Below are 12,364 nucleotides of genomic sequence, written 5' to 3'. Positions count from 1 at the left end.
CTTAAACTGCTTTTTCACAAAAACTGTAAAAGATATCAAACCGAAAAGATATAGCCCGATAGCTGAATATTTTGTGAACATTTTAAAGTTTTTTTCGTGTCTGAAAGTATGAAGGAGCTGAAACTTTTGGTAGCGGGAGAATGTTTAATGATTTGAAGCATGCTCTCATTGACTTCAATGTTGAAAAAATGTGTCTAAAAGCTTAATATTTTAAAAAGTATAAATAGTAGAAAAAAAGTTAAAGAAGTCCCTGAAAGAGCTGAACATTTTAAAAGTTGAATGGTCTTAATAGCTGAAAGTATGCAGAAGTTACGCAGAGCCAAAAAACGTACGGAATAATAAAATTAAAATTAATAAGAATAATAAAAAACGAATAACAATACTGGGAATGCTATAAAGCATTCCCACTAATAATAAAAAACGAATAACAATATTGGGAATGCTATAGAGCATTCCCACTAATAACTAGAAAATGCATTTCCTGCAGAATAGCTCAATTGCTAAGCCCACACCAAAGCCATTCACCATAACCACTACACTATCTTTAGTACATACAAGCAGTGTTCCTTCAGTACTTATAAAGCCTCTTTTTGATCATTAAAGGGGTTGTAATGGTAAAACTATTTTTCCCTAAATAGCTTCCTTTACCTTAGTGCAGTCCTCTTTCACTTACCTCATCCTTCGATTTTGCTTTTAAATGTCCTTATTTCTTCTGAGAAATCCTCACTTCCTGTTCTTCTGTCTGTAACTCCACACAGTAATGCAAGGCTTTCTCCCTGGTGTGGAGAAAGCCTCTTGAGGGGGGAGGGGGCGAGCAGGATGCCTAATAACACACAGCTCCTTTCTCTATCTGCAAAGTAGACAGTGTCCTGACTTGCCTGGTTGCCCCTCCCCCTCAAGAGGTTTTCTCCACACCAGGTAAGTGAAGGAGGACTGCACTGAGGTAAAGGAAGCTATTTAGGGGGAAAAAAATACCTTTACAACCCCTTTAATCCCCACACTTAATGAGTGAGAGAACCCTTCAAAAAAACCTTAATAAATCCACAACAGTACATGCTATCGAAACAGCGACTTCACCGTTAGAGACACTAGGCCTTTGTGAACGTATCGGTATTATATGTTGATAAACTTAAAAACGTGGGCATGTCAGCGATTTAAAAAAGAGATTCTTTGTGTGTTTCACTGGGAAATCTGAAGAATTTTTTACATGACAGTCAATGGAAGAAAATGTGGAACACTTGTCATTTGGAAGCTCATCCAGCCAAAAGTTAAAGGCGTATCACAAAACTGAGCACATTGCCTGAAACCAGACAAAAATACCTACGTTTTTATGTATAAATTGTGTATGACAAGTAGATCTTATGGGCGTGAGAGCAATTTGTTCCCTCTCTATAAAGATTATTTTTTTAAAGCTCTCTGCTCTAAGGATGACATCATCCACTCTGACCCAGCCCCATAGAAACACTGTATAATCGCAAAAAATTTCTGAAAAAATCACTAAACTTAAACTGCTTTTTCACAAAAACTGTAAAAGATACCAAAGTCATAGCCGGATAGCTGAATATTTTGTGAACGTTTTAAAGTTTGTTTGGTGTCTGTAGGTGAAAGTATGAAGGAGCTGAAACTTTTTGTAGCGGGAGAATGTTTTAAGGATTTGAAGCATGCTCTCATTGGGGTAGATTCGGGTAGCAATTACGCCTGCGTATCCATAGATACGCAGCGTAATTGCTAAGTAGCGCCGGCGTATCGACTTTCTGTATTCAGAAAGCTCGATACGCCGACTGTAGCCTAAGATATGACTGGCATAAGGCTCTTATGCCGTCGTATTTTAGGCTGCATTCTGACGCTGGCCGCTAGGTGGCGTTCCCGTAGTGGTCAGCGTAGAGTATGCAAATTGCATACTCACGCCGATTCACAAACGTACGCGCGCCCGGCGTTCGAGTTTTACGTTGTTTGTGTACGGCGCTTCCGTCGTAAGGCTGCTCCTGCTATTAGGAGGCGCAGCCAATGCTAAGTATGGACGTCGTTCCCGCGTCGCTTTTTTCGAAATTTGCGTCGTTTGCGTAAGTGGATCGTGAATGGCGCTGGACACCATTTACGTTCCCGTCGAAGCAAATGACGTCCTTGCGACGTCATTTACCGCAATGCACGTCGGGAAAGTTTCCAGACGGAGCATGCGCACTACGTTCGGCGCGGGAACGCCCTTAATTTAAATGATCCACGCCCCCTACGGGATCATTTAAATTACGCGCGCTTACGCCGGCCACTTTTACGAAACGCCCCCTGCAAATTACAGAGCAAATGCTTCGTGAATGAAGCGTAGCTCAAGTAATTTTAGGAGGCGTAGCGTAAAAACGGTACGCTGCGCCTTCGTAGTAGTGCGCGCCCGTACCTGAATCTACCCCATTGACTTCAATGTTAAAAAAAGTGTCTAAAAGCTTAATATTTTAAAAAGTATAAATAGTAGAAACAAAGTTGAAGAAGTCCCATCATTAGCTAAAAGAGCTGAACATTTTAAAAGTTGAATGGTCTTAATAGCTGAAATAATGCAGAAGTTACGCAGAGCCAAAAAACTTACGGAATAATAAAATTTAAATTAAGAATAATAAAAAACGAATAACAATACTGGGAATGCTATTCAGTATTCCCACTAATAAATGGCATCCAATTATCCCAAAATTAAAATGAAGTGACAATGAAATCAATATTAATCAAAATGCCCCCCGTATCAATACTAATGCACCAATCACTTCACTAATGCAAATGAATAGTCCAATGGGATACAAATCCCAATCAAATGTCAATATGTTGGGTGCTTGAAAACGCAATGTTTCTTCCAATGCTGACCAATGTGTTGGTATTCTCAAGTCCTCTATAAACAAATTGGTGACATCAAACCACGAGACACCCAAGAATAGTGCTGTATGTAGGATAGAAAAGGGATCCTCCACCTCCAACAAAGCTGCCGCTTACCAGAAAATTAGATCCCAACAACAGATCAGTATTCATGGATGGCCTATACATACCCAGCCATGGTCTCTATGTGACTCTGTCAGATGTCTCCGCTCCTTCAGTGGATCTGTCCTCAATCACTCTCACAGAATCATGATATGCTCATGGCCTGATAAAAAGGTATAGGCCATCCATGAATACTGATTTCTTGTTGGGATCTAATTTTCTGGTAAGCGGCAGCTTTGTTGGAGGTGGAGGATCCCTTTTTGTATGCCATTGGACTATTCATGTGCATTAGTGCAGTGATTGGTGCATTAGTATTGATACGGGGTGCATTTTGATTCATTTTCATTTCATTGTCACTTCATTTTAATTTTGGGATAATTGGATGCCATTTATTGATTTCAACATCTCTGAGCTTATTAGGATCAATTTATTGCGCAGCTTATTTTTACATATATATTTATTTATACATTAAACATTTTTTTGCATGGAGCTTGGCTTTACTGCCACAAATATAACAATATCTCAATGAGAACACTTACTAGTTGAGGGAATCATTGCGGTCTCCCATGGCTTCCATGTGCTTGGCATACTGGTAGTAGGTGGTGCGTAGGTGTACTCGGTCATGGTTCTCTGCAATCTCCATGGCTTTTTTCCACTGTCCCCACGCCTGGTACAGTTTATTCAGAAGATCATAACGCTTACAAGTTTTATACAGCTGTTCTGCATCTTCCTGCATAGCAAGAGGACATACATCACGATTCAACATGTTTACAGATTAATTAATTTATTAGCCTCCTTATAAAAAACATATAGAGTTAATAGTACCATCATCCTGAAGATCAATTTGAATAGAAATAGGACTTAAGGGACCCCAAAAACCCAAGAGCAAAAGCTAAGGAAAGGGGGGCAAATAGGACTATATCCTATTAGCCTTACTCATAGCTTGCCTATCATATTTAGTTGAACAGGTCCATCTCCACATTTGTCCCCCTTGGTCGCCGCGGGAGACCCCTCCATACGGTGGCACTGGTGCCTGAGCTGATGGGACTTTTGTTTTTAGGTAAGTGGCACAGTGCTTATTCCCCAACATCTATATTGTTTATATCTGTATTTTGGGCTAGATTCACATAGAACCGCGTATCTTTGCGGCGGCGTAACGTATCCGATTTATGTTACGCGTCCGCAACTTAGACGGGCAAGTGCTGTATTCTCAAAGCACTTGCTCCGTAAGTTGTGGTGGCGTAGCGTAAATCGGCTGGCGTAGGCCCGCCTAATTCAAATTTGGATCAGGGGGGCGTGTTTTATGTAAATGTACTGTGACCCGACGTGATTGACGCTTTTCCCGAACGGCGCATGCGCCGTCCGTGGAATATCCCAGTGTGCATTGCTCCAAAGTACGCCGCAAGGACGTCATTGGTTTCGACGTGAACGTAAATGACGTCCAGCCCCATTCACGGACGACTTACGCAAACTTTTTCAAATTTCGACGCGGGAACGACGGCCATACTTAACATTGATACGCCGTAATTACGCCACCATATAGCAGGGGTAACTATACGCCGGGAAAAGCCTAACGTAAATGGCGTAACTTTACTGCGTCGGCCGGGCGTACGTTCGTGAATTTGCGTATCTAGCTAATTTGCATACTCGATGCGGAATTCGACGGAAGCGCCACCTAGCGGCCAGCGTAAATATGCAGTTACGATACGACGGTATAACACAGTTACGCCAGTCGGATCTACGGGAAATCTATGCGTAACTGATTCTAAGAATCAGGCGCATAGATACGACCGCGCAACTTAGAGATACAACGGCGTATCTGGAGATACGCCGTCGTATCTCGTTTGAGAATCTGGCCCTTTGTATTTAATGACTGTCTCTAGTGTAAGGTTGACTTGTATGTATTTTCATATTTTGTTCAGCTTTTTCTATAGCTAACGACTGTAAATTAATCAATTTTAGAACTCTCCTGACGAAGCGACCCAGTCGCAAAACTAGTTGAGACCCCCCCCCAGGTGACCCCCAACTCCACTGTGATCTTCCCTCAAGGGATAATCTAATATCAGTGATATGTACAGCTGGTCGCGTCATTTGTACTGTGATTTATTGTTTACGTTGTTTTTGATGTCTTTTATATCCTTTTGATAATATGTTAATAAATTTATATTTTTTATTATAATTGCTCTCCTGAGTTTACATGTTTACAGATGGCATTGTGCGGAAATCTGGGCCTTAACATATAAGTACCCCGTACCAATATACCTTGCTCACCTCATTACAATATTACAGTATTATATTACAGTATTCCCTAATATGTGGATTTGTTCATATCCTTGCTACACTTCTTTCCCCTCTGGTTTGGTGTCAGCATCCATCAGATACCAAAGACAGTTCTATTTATTCCTATGGCTGATGCCAAGCAATACGTGGGACAGAGTAGTCAAGAATCACATAAATAACAATGATATAAAGAGCAAGGGGGAATAACATGGGGGAACTTTATTGCACTTATTCCTAAAACAGACATTAGGAAAACCTGCTATACTAAGCAATAAAAGCTAAAAGAACAGATCAGCAACCCTCCAGTCCATTATGAATCCTGCAGCTCTAATACATCTCCGCTGCCATTCATCAAGTTGTGCTCCATTGTAAGAGCGCCTTAAATCTTTTTATTTTTCAGATACAATCCCATCCCAGCCATTTTATGCCTATAGAACTTTCTGATCCATTTGCTTGAGAGTACTTTCTGCATGTCAATACACCATTCAAAGCGGAGTTCCACCCCGCTTAATCCACTCCTTGCCCCCTTAGGGCCCATTCACACCTAGGCAGACAAATTCGCGGCGTTTTGTCGCCGCAAATCGCGGTACAAATAGCAGCGTTTTGTACCGCGATTTGCGGCGACAAAACGCCGGTATTGTCCGCCTAGATGTGCCCCAAGATTACACCCTCTATGGAGATGGTTCCCATCTCCTAGCCGAATGCCGAAAGCCGCCTGAAAAAAAGGTCCGTGACCTTTTTTCAGGCGGAAGGCGTCAGGCGTCCGGCGTGGAGATGTGAACAATCTCCATAGAGGGAAATGTGTTTTCATCCCTCTGGCGGCAGCGGCGTCACACTACAGGCGACAAAACGCCTAGGTGTGAATGGGGGCTTACATGCCACATTTGGCATGTCATTTTTTGGGGGGGGGGGGAGTGGGGGCTTCAAGAGGAGTGGGACTTCCTGTCCCACTTCCTCCTTCCGCCCTGGGACCGCTAAGGCGATACGTCATATGGCCTACAGCGGCCCCCTCCCTGTAGGCGATCGCCTGGGACACGTGACACTGACAACTTATAGGCCTCCACACATCAAAAGTTGTTTATATTTTATACAACATATTATGCTAGAAAGACAATCTTTTTAAAGTGGAAACTCGCTGAGCCTTCAACAGCGGCGGCTTGGAGATCGATGGTTAACGCAGTACTTCCCCTCTACCGTCTTACTTACATGGGGCATAATTGCCGTAAGAAGTTTTTACAAAATTTGGGCAACGTGGGCTGAGGACGGGAGCCTTAACTTTGACGATTAAAGGCTCTGTCCTGCCTTTAGGGAACAGATTTTGACATTTCATTTATCTTTGACTGTGTCACATTCCCTCCTCTCCCTTCCCACTCTTTGTCCCCTTCCCTTTCTACCCACTCCTTTTCCTTGCCCCCCCACACCCACCCCCTGATCGAGTCTCGTGGTATAGCTTATGTTTGTGACATTGTAGTGTTAGATTGAGCTAAAAGGTATTTATTTCAATGCTTATATTCTGGTAGAAGATAAGGTTGATACAACATAGAACATTAGATTGCTGTATGACTAACTGCAGTGTATTGAAGTCTGTAACCTGCCTACCATTCTACTTACTGTTGAACACAGGGCCGGTGCTACCAGTAGGCAAACTTGGCACTGCTGCCTAGGGCACCCGACCACTGGTATTCCTACTCTCTTCTCTCTGCAGCAAATAACCAAGTCTCAGCATCAGCAGGCATCCGCTGCTGTGTTCACACATATTGTCAGAGATGCAGCGGCGGTGGGGGACTGTGTCTGTGTCCTGACTCCAGATTAAATGGAAGCAAGCAAACATTCATTGATGGGCGCTGGTAGGCTGCACTGATGGGCGCTGGCAAGGCTGCATTGATGGGCGCTGGCAAGGCTGCATTGATGGGCGCTGGCGAGGCTGCATAGATGGGCGCTGGCTAGGCTGCATTGATGGGCGCTGGCGAGGCTGCATTGATGGGCGCTGGCGAGGCTGCATTTGAGGGGCACTTCATTAAAAAGGTGGGATATACATGGGCAGGGCACAGGAGGTGGAGTTAAGGGGGGCCTTTGTATAAAATGAGATTTTGCCTAGGGTGTCAAAAATCCTTGCACCAGCCCTGGTTGCACATGTAATGCTGTAATTGTCCTAATAAAGTTTTACTGTTAAAAAAATAAAAATATAAAAGCTTCCAGTCTTCTAATATGAGAACATATACCTACCAGCATGCCTAGCTGTACAGCCAACATGGCCACTCTGGCCTCGATCTCCGGCTCTTGCTCTGCCTCTCGCAATGCCTTTGCACCTCTGGCATGGCCCATCTTTCCAAGGCACACTTTGGCTACATCCAGTCTTCTTGTCTTGACGCACATACGTGCCATATTTTCCCACACCGTTTCACTACAATAAAGAAGAAGACACTGTACAATGCAATGATGATTTTGACATAAGTCACATAATTTTAAAGTACCGTTTATACTCGAGTATAAGCCAACCCGAATATAAGCCGAGGCACCTAATTTTACCACAAAAAAATGGGAAAACGTATTGACTCGAGTATAAGTCTAGGGTGTCCATCTGCATGCCTCACCGTGCCTCATTGTGTCCATGTGCATGCCTCACTGGTGTCCATGCCTCACTGTACCCATGCCTCACTCACTGTGCCCATGACTAGACTGACGTTTAACATGGGAGTCTATGGAAGGGGTACCTGGTTTTGAAAAATCGGTGCTCCCCGGTCGTAGGTCCCCCAGACAACAAACTTTGCACACTTGTAGAGGAAGAGTGGGGCTACATGTGTGCCAAGTTCTGGGTCTAGGGGACCTACGACCGGCCTGTACCAGGTCCTCAAAGTCACCAGAGAAATGACTGTTTAACTTTTAAAAGTCTATGGAAGGGGTGCCCGGCTTTGAAAAATCGGTGCTCCCCGGCCGAAGGTCCCCTGGACAACAAACTTTGCACACTTGTAGAGGAAGAGTGGGGCTACATGTAGCCCCTCTATACAGCAAGGGGTGGATGCTTTTCCTAAAGGGGTGGATATGGTTAGAAGAGGCATGATGGCCAGTGGTTTATGATGGGCAGTGCTTTTTTGAAAGAAGCGGATGCTTTTCTCAAATGCTCGGATCTCAATACAGCAAGGGGCGGATGCTTTTCTCAATACAGCAAGGGGCGGATATGGTTATAAGAGGCCGCATGATGCCCAGTGCTTTATGATGGGCAGTGCTTTTCTCAAAGGGGCGGATGCTTTTCTCAAAAGCAAAAGCACTGGCCATCATAAAGCACTGGCCATCATGCGGCCTCTTATAACCATATCCGCCCCTTGCTGTATTGAGCAAAGCATCCACCCCTTTCTGTATTGAGATCCGACCAATTAAGAAAAGCTTCCCCCCCCTTCTGTATTGAGATCCGACCATTTGAGAAAGGCATCCACCCCTTTCTGTATTGAGATCCGTCCATTTGAGAAAAGCATCCGCCCCTTTCTGTATTGAGATCCGACCATTTGAGAAAAGCATCCGCCCCTTTCTGTATTGAGATCCGACCATTTGAGAAAAGCATCCGCCCCTTTCTGTATTGAGATCCGACTATTTGAGAAAAGCATCTGCCCCTTTCAAAAAAGCACTGCCCCTCATAAAGCAGAAGCCATCATGCCTCTTCTAACCATATCCGCCCCTTTCAGAAAAGCATCCGCCCCTTGGATAGAGCAGGAGCGAGCGCAGTGTTGATTGCGCATGCTCCGTCTAAAGCTGACGAACAGCTGTTCAGCCGCGGAGATTTCCGTCGGCATTCGCTGCTCAGTCGAGGCCGAACCCTATCCGATAGGGGAAGCATCTCGATAAAACACCAGCACTAAGTCAGAAGTAGAACTCTCCAATCAGCAGGAAGCATGTGCTTATTGTTTAGTAGTGCACCAAGCCAATTGCTTTACTATTCCTTTAGCCTTGTACACACGATTGGATTTTTCGACAACAAATGTGTGATGGCAGAGTTTTGTCGGAAAATCCTTTCAAATTTTCCGACAACAAATGTGTGCCGTGGGATTATTCGATCGTGTGTACACAAGTCCGTCTGAAAAAAAATCCATGCAAACACGCATGCTCAGAAGCAATGCTAACCATAGCACAACATTAGCAGAATTTGCCCAAAGGGTGGCGCTAAAGAGCTGAAAAAACATGTTGTTTTGTATTTGTTGGCTGACAAAGTTTTGCCGTCTGTATGCAGAACAAGTTCACGACCAACGCCCTTCGGACAAAAGTCCTACGCTTTGTCTGACGGAAATCCGATCGTGTGTATGAGGCTTTTCTCTCTCTCTGTGGAAGTCTATAATTCTGCTCTGACTGATCAAAGGCAATAAGGGGCCAGATTCAGGTAGGAGATACGCCGTCGTATCTCTGAGTGTGCGGCGTCGTATCTATGCGCCTGATTCTTAGAATCAGTTACGCATAGATTTGACTAAGATCCGACCGGCGTAAGTCTCTTACGCCATCGTATCTTAGTTGCAATTTTACGCTGGCCGCTAGGTGGCGCTTCCGTATATTTACGTGTCAAATATGCAAATTAGGTAGATACGCTGATTCAGAAACCTACGTTTGCCCGGCGCATTTTTTTACGTTGTTTACGTTAGGCTTTTTCCGACGTATAGTTACCCCTGCTATAGGAGGCGCAGCCAATGTTAAGTATGGACGTCGGGACCGCGTCAAATTTTTCACATTTTACATCGTTTAGTCGTCCGTGGGGCTGGGCGTAAGTTACGTTCACGTCGAAACCAATGAGTCTTTGCGGCGTCATTTTGAGCATGCGCACTGGGATACTTTCACGGACGGCGCACGCGCCGTTCGGAAAAAGCGTCATTTACGTGAGGTCACAATAAATTTACATAAAACACGCCCACATCTTCCACATTTGAATTAGGCAGGCTTGCGCCAGCCTATTTACGATACGCCGCCGCAACTTACGGAGCAAGTGCTTTGTGAATACTGCACTTGCCTGTCAAAGTTGCCGAAGCGTGGCGTAAATAGGATACGCTACGCCCGCACACAAACACGCGCTCCCTACCTGAATCTGGCCCAAAATGTCTACATGGCTTATCCTGTAATCTCAGCAGCTGTCTACAATGAATGATAAGACAAATAACCTTCCATGCTACTAACAGCCAAAAGGAAGAATCTGAAAGTGCGTACCGTACATGATCCAACTCATGAAACGTAAAAATGTGAGTTAATAAAAAATGACTCATGTAAACAATAACAACTGAAAATATGTACTAACCAAAATGATACTAGTGTTTCCCACATTTTAGAAACAATAAAAAATAAACAATTACAACACATTAAATTTTACGGAAATGCTTTTTCACAGTTTCAGAAAATCGATTGTTATACGAAATTACTCAGAAAAATAAACGTACTTCCTCTCTTTCCTGCTTTTATTTGATTATTGCCAAATGCTGTTTAATGCAGTGCGGTAATACTTAAAGCGGTGGTTCCCCCTAAAACTAATTTCTAACAATAGATTCCTAAGACCCGTTACACTGCGGGTAGGCTGGCTTTTTTTTTTTTTTTTTCGTACATACCGAGATCTCCCCGTCTCGTCCCTAGGCGGTGGGCGGAACTAGTTGATTGACGTTCCTCGGAGGGGCGCGTACGTGACGTCACGACTTTCCGAAAGAAGCCGAACGTCGCTGCGCATGCGCCGTATAGAGTCGGCTCTATACGGCGCATGCGCAGCGACGTTCGGCTTCTTTCGGAAAGTCGTGACGTCACGTACGCGCCCCTCCGAGGAACGTCAATCAACTAGGAACGCCCACCGACAAGGAACGAGACGGGGAGATATCGGTATGTACTAAAAAAAAAAAAAAAAAAAGCCAGCCTACCCGCAGTGTAACGGGTCTTAGGAATCTATTGTTAGCAATGTGTTTTAGGGGGAACCACCCCTTTAATATAACTTCAGTCTAGTATTCTGAAGACAAAGAGATGGATGGTTCTTAGTTTTATACAGAGCTTTGTTTGTTAGGCCTCGTACAAACGACCCTTTTCCTCGACAGAATCCATCAAGAAACTTGGTGGCAGAGCTTTTTTGCCGAGGAAAACGGTCGTGTGTATGTTTTTTGTCGAGAAAACTGTTGTGGAACTCGACGAGAAAAAAAGAGAACAAGTTCTATTTTTTCTTGTCGGGAGTCTCAATTTCCCCGTCGTGTTCCTCGTCGGGCTGGTTTACGACGAGAAACACGTTTGTGTGTATGCTTAGAAACCTGTGCATGCTCAGAATAAAGTATGAGATGGGAGCGTGCATTTGGTAAAAGTAGCGTTTGTGATGTAGATAGCTCATTCGTCAAGCTGTAACAGACTGAAAAGCGCAAAACGTCTCTCACCAAACTTTCTCTTAACACGCAGTAACATGAGATTAGTAAAAGCAGCCCCAAGGGTGGCGCCAGTGGAATCGAACTTCCCCTTTATAGTGCCGTTGTACATCACCGCGTTTGAGAATGACGAGATTTTGTCTTGACAGTGTGTACGCAAAGAAAGTTTGTCAAGATTCTCGACAAGCCTGACAAGGAACTCGTCGAGGAAAACAATGTTTCATTTACGTCGAGTTCCTCGGTCGTGTGTACGAGGCCTCACTGTCATCTTCTTGTGCAAGTAGGACCAGATCCAACGTAGCTTCATTGCACTACTGGTGCCTGCATTTCACTATAAAATTAATTTGAAACATACACTATGGGCCAGATTCTGAAAGGACTTACGACGGCGCAGCGCCATGTACGCCGTTGTAAGTCCTAATCTGACCCGTCGTATCTATGTGCCTGATTCTTAGAATCAGTTACGCATAGATATCCAAGAGACTTAGGCCTGTCGGATCGTAACTGCATTTTTCCCGCTGACGGCTAGGGGCGTGTAAGCTGATTTAGGCATCGAAATATGTAAATCAGCTAGATACGCGAATTCACGCCGACCGACACAGTAAAGTTACAACATTTACGTTAGGCTTTTCCCGGCATATAGTTGCCCCTGCTATATGGTGGCATAAGTGCGGCGTAACAATGTTATGTATGGCCGTCGTTCCCGCGTCTAAATTTGAAAATTTTGCGTCGTTTGCGTAACTCGTCCGTGAATGAGGCTGGACGTA

The 12,364-nt window shown here is 44.2% G+C and overlaps 1 protein-coding gene across 1 annotated transcript in view; it reads right to left on the bottom strand.

Annotated features, from left to right (window-relative positions):
• Positions 1-12,364, bottom strand: part of IFT140 (intraflagellar transport 140) — a 164,866-nt gene that overhangs the window by 23,541 nt on the left and 128,961 nt on the right. Inside the window, exons 19-20 of the mRNA XM_040356657.1 lie at positions 7,465-7,642; positions 3,498-3,688 (exon numbers count right to left, since the gene is read on the bottom strand). Of these exons, the coding sequence (XP_040212591.1) occupies positions 3,498-3,688; positions 7,465-7,642 (369 nt within the window). The remainder of the gene's footprint in view (positions 1-3,497; positions 3,689-7,464; positions 7,643-12,364) is intronic.

The sequence above is a fragment of the Rana temporaria genome, chromosome 6 (genome assembly GCF_905171775.1).
Source record: "Rana temporaria chromosome 6, aRanTem1.1, whole genome shotgun sequence".
Lineage (NCBI taxonomy): Eukaryota > Metazoa > Chordata > Amphibia > Anura > Ranidae > Rana > Rana temporaria.
Note: the sequence above shows the minus strand (reverse complement) of the source record. Positions and strands in the feature narration are given on the sequence as shown.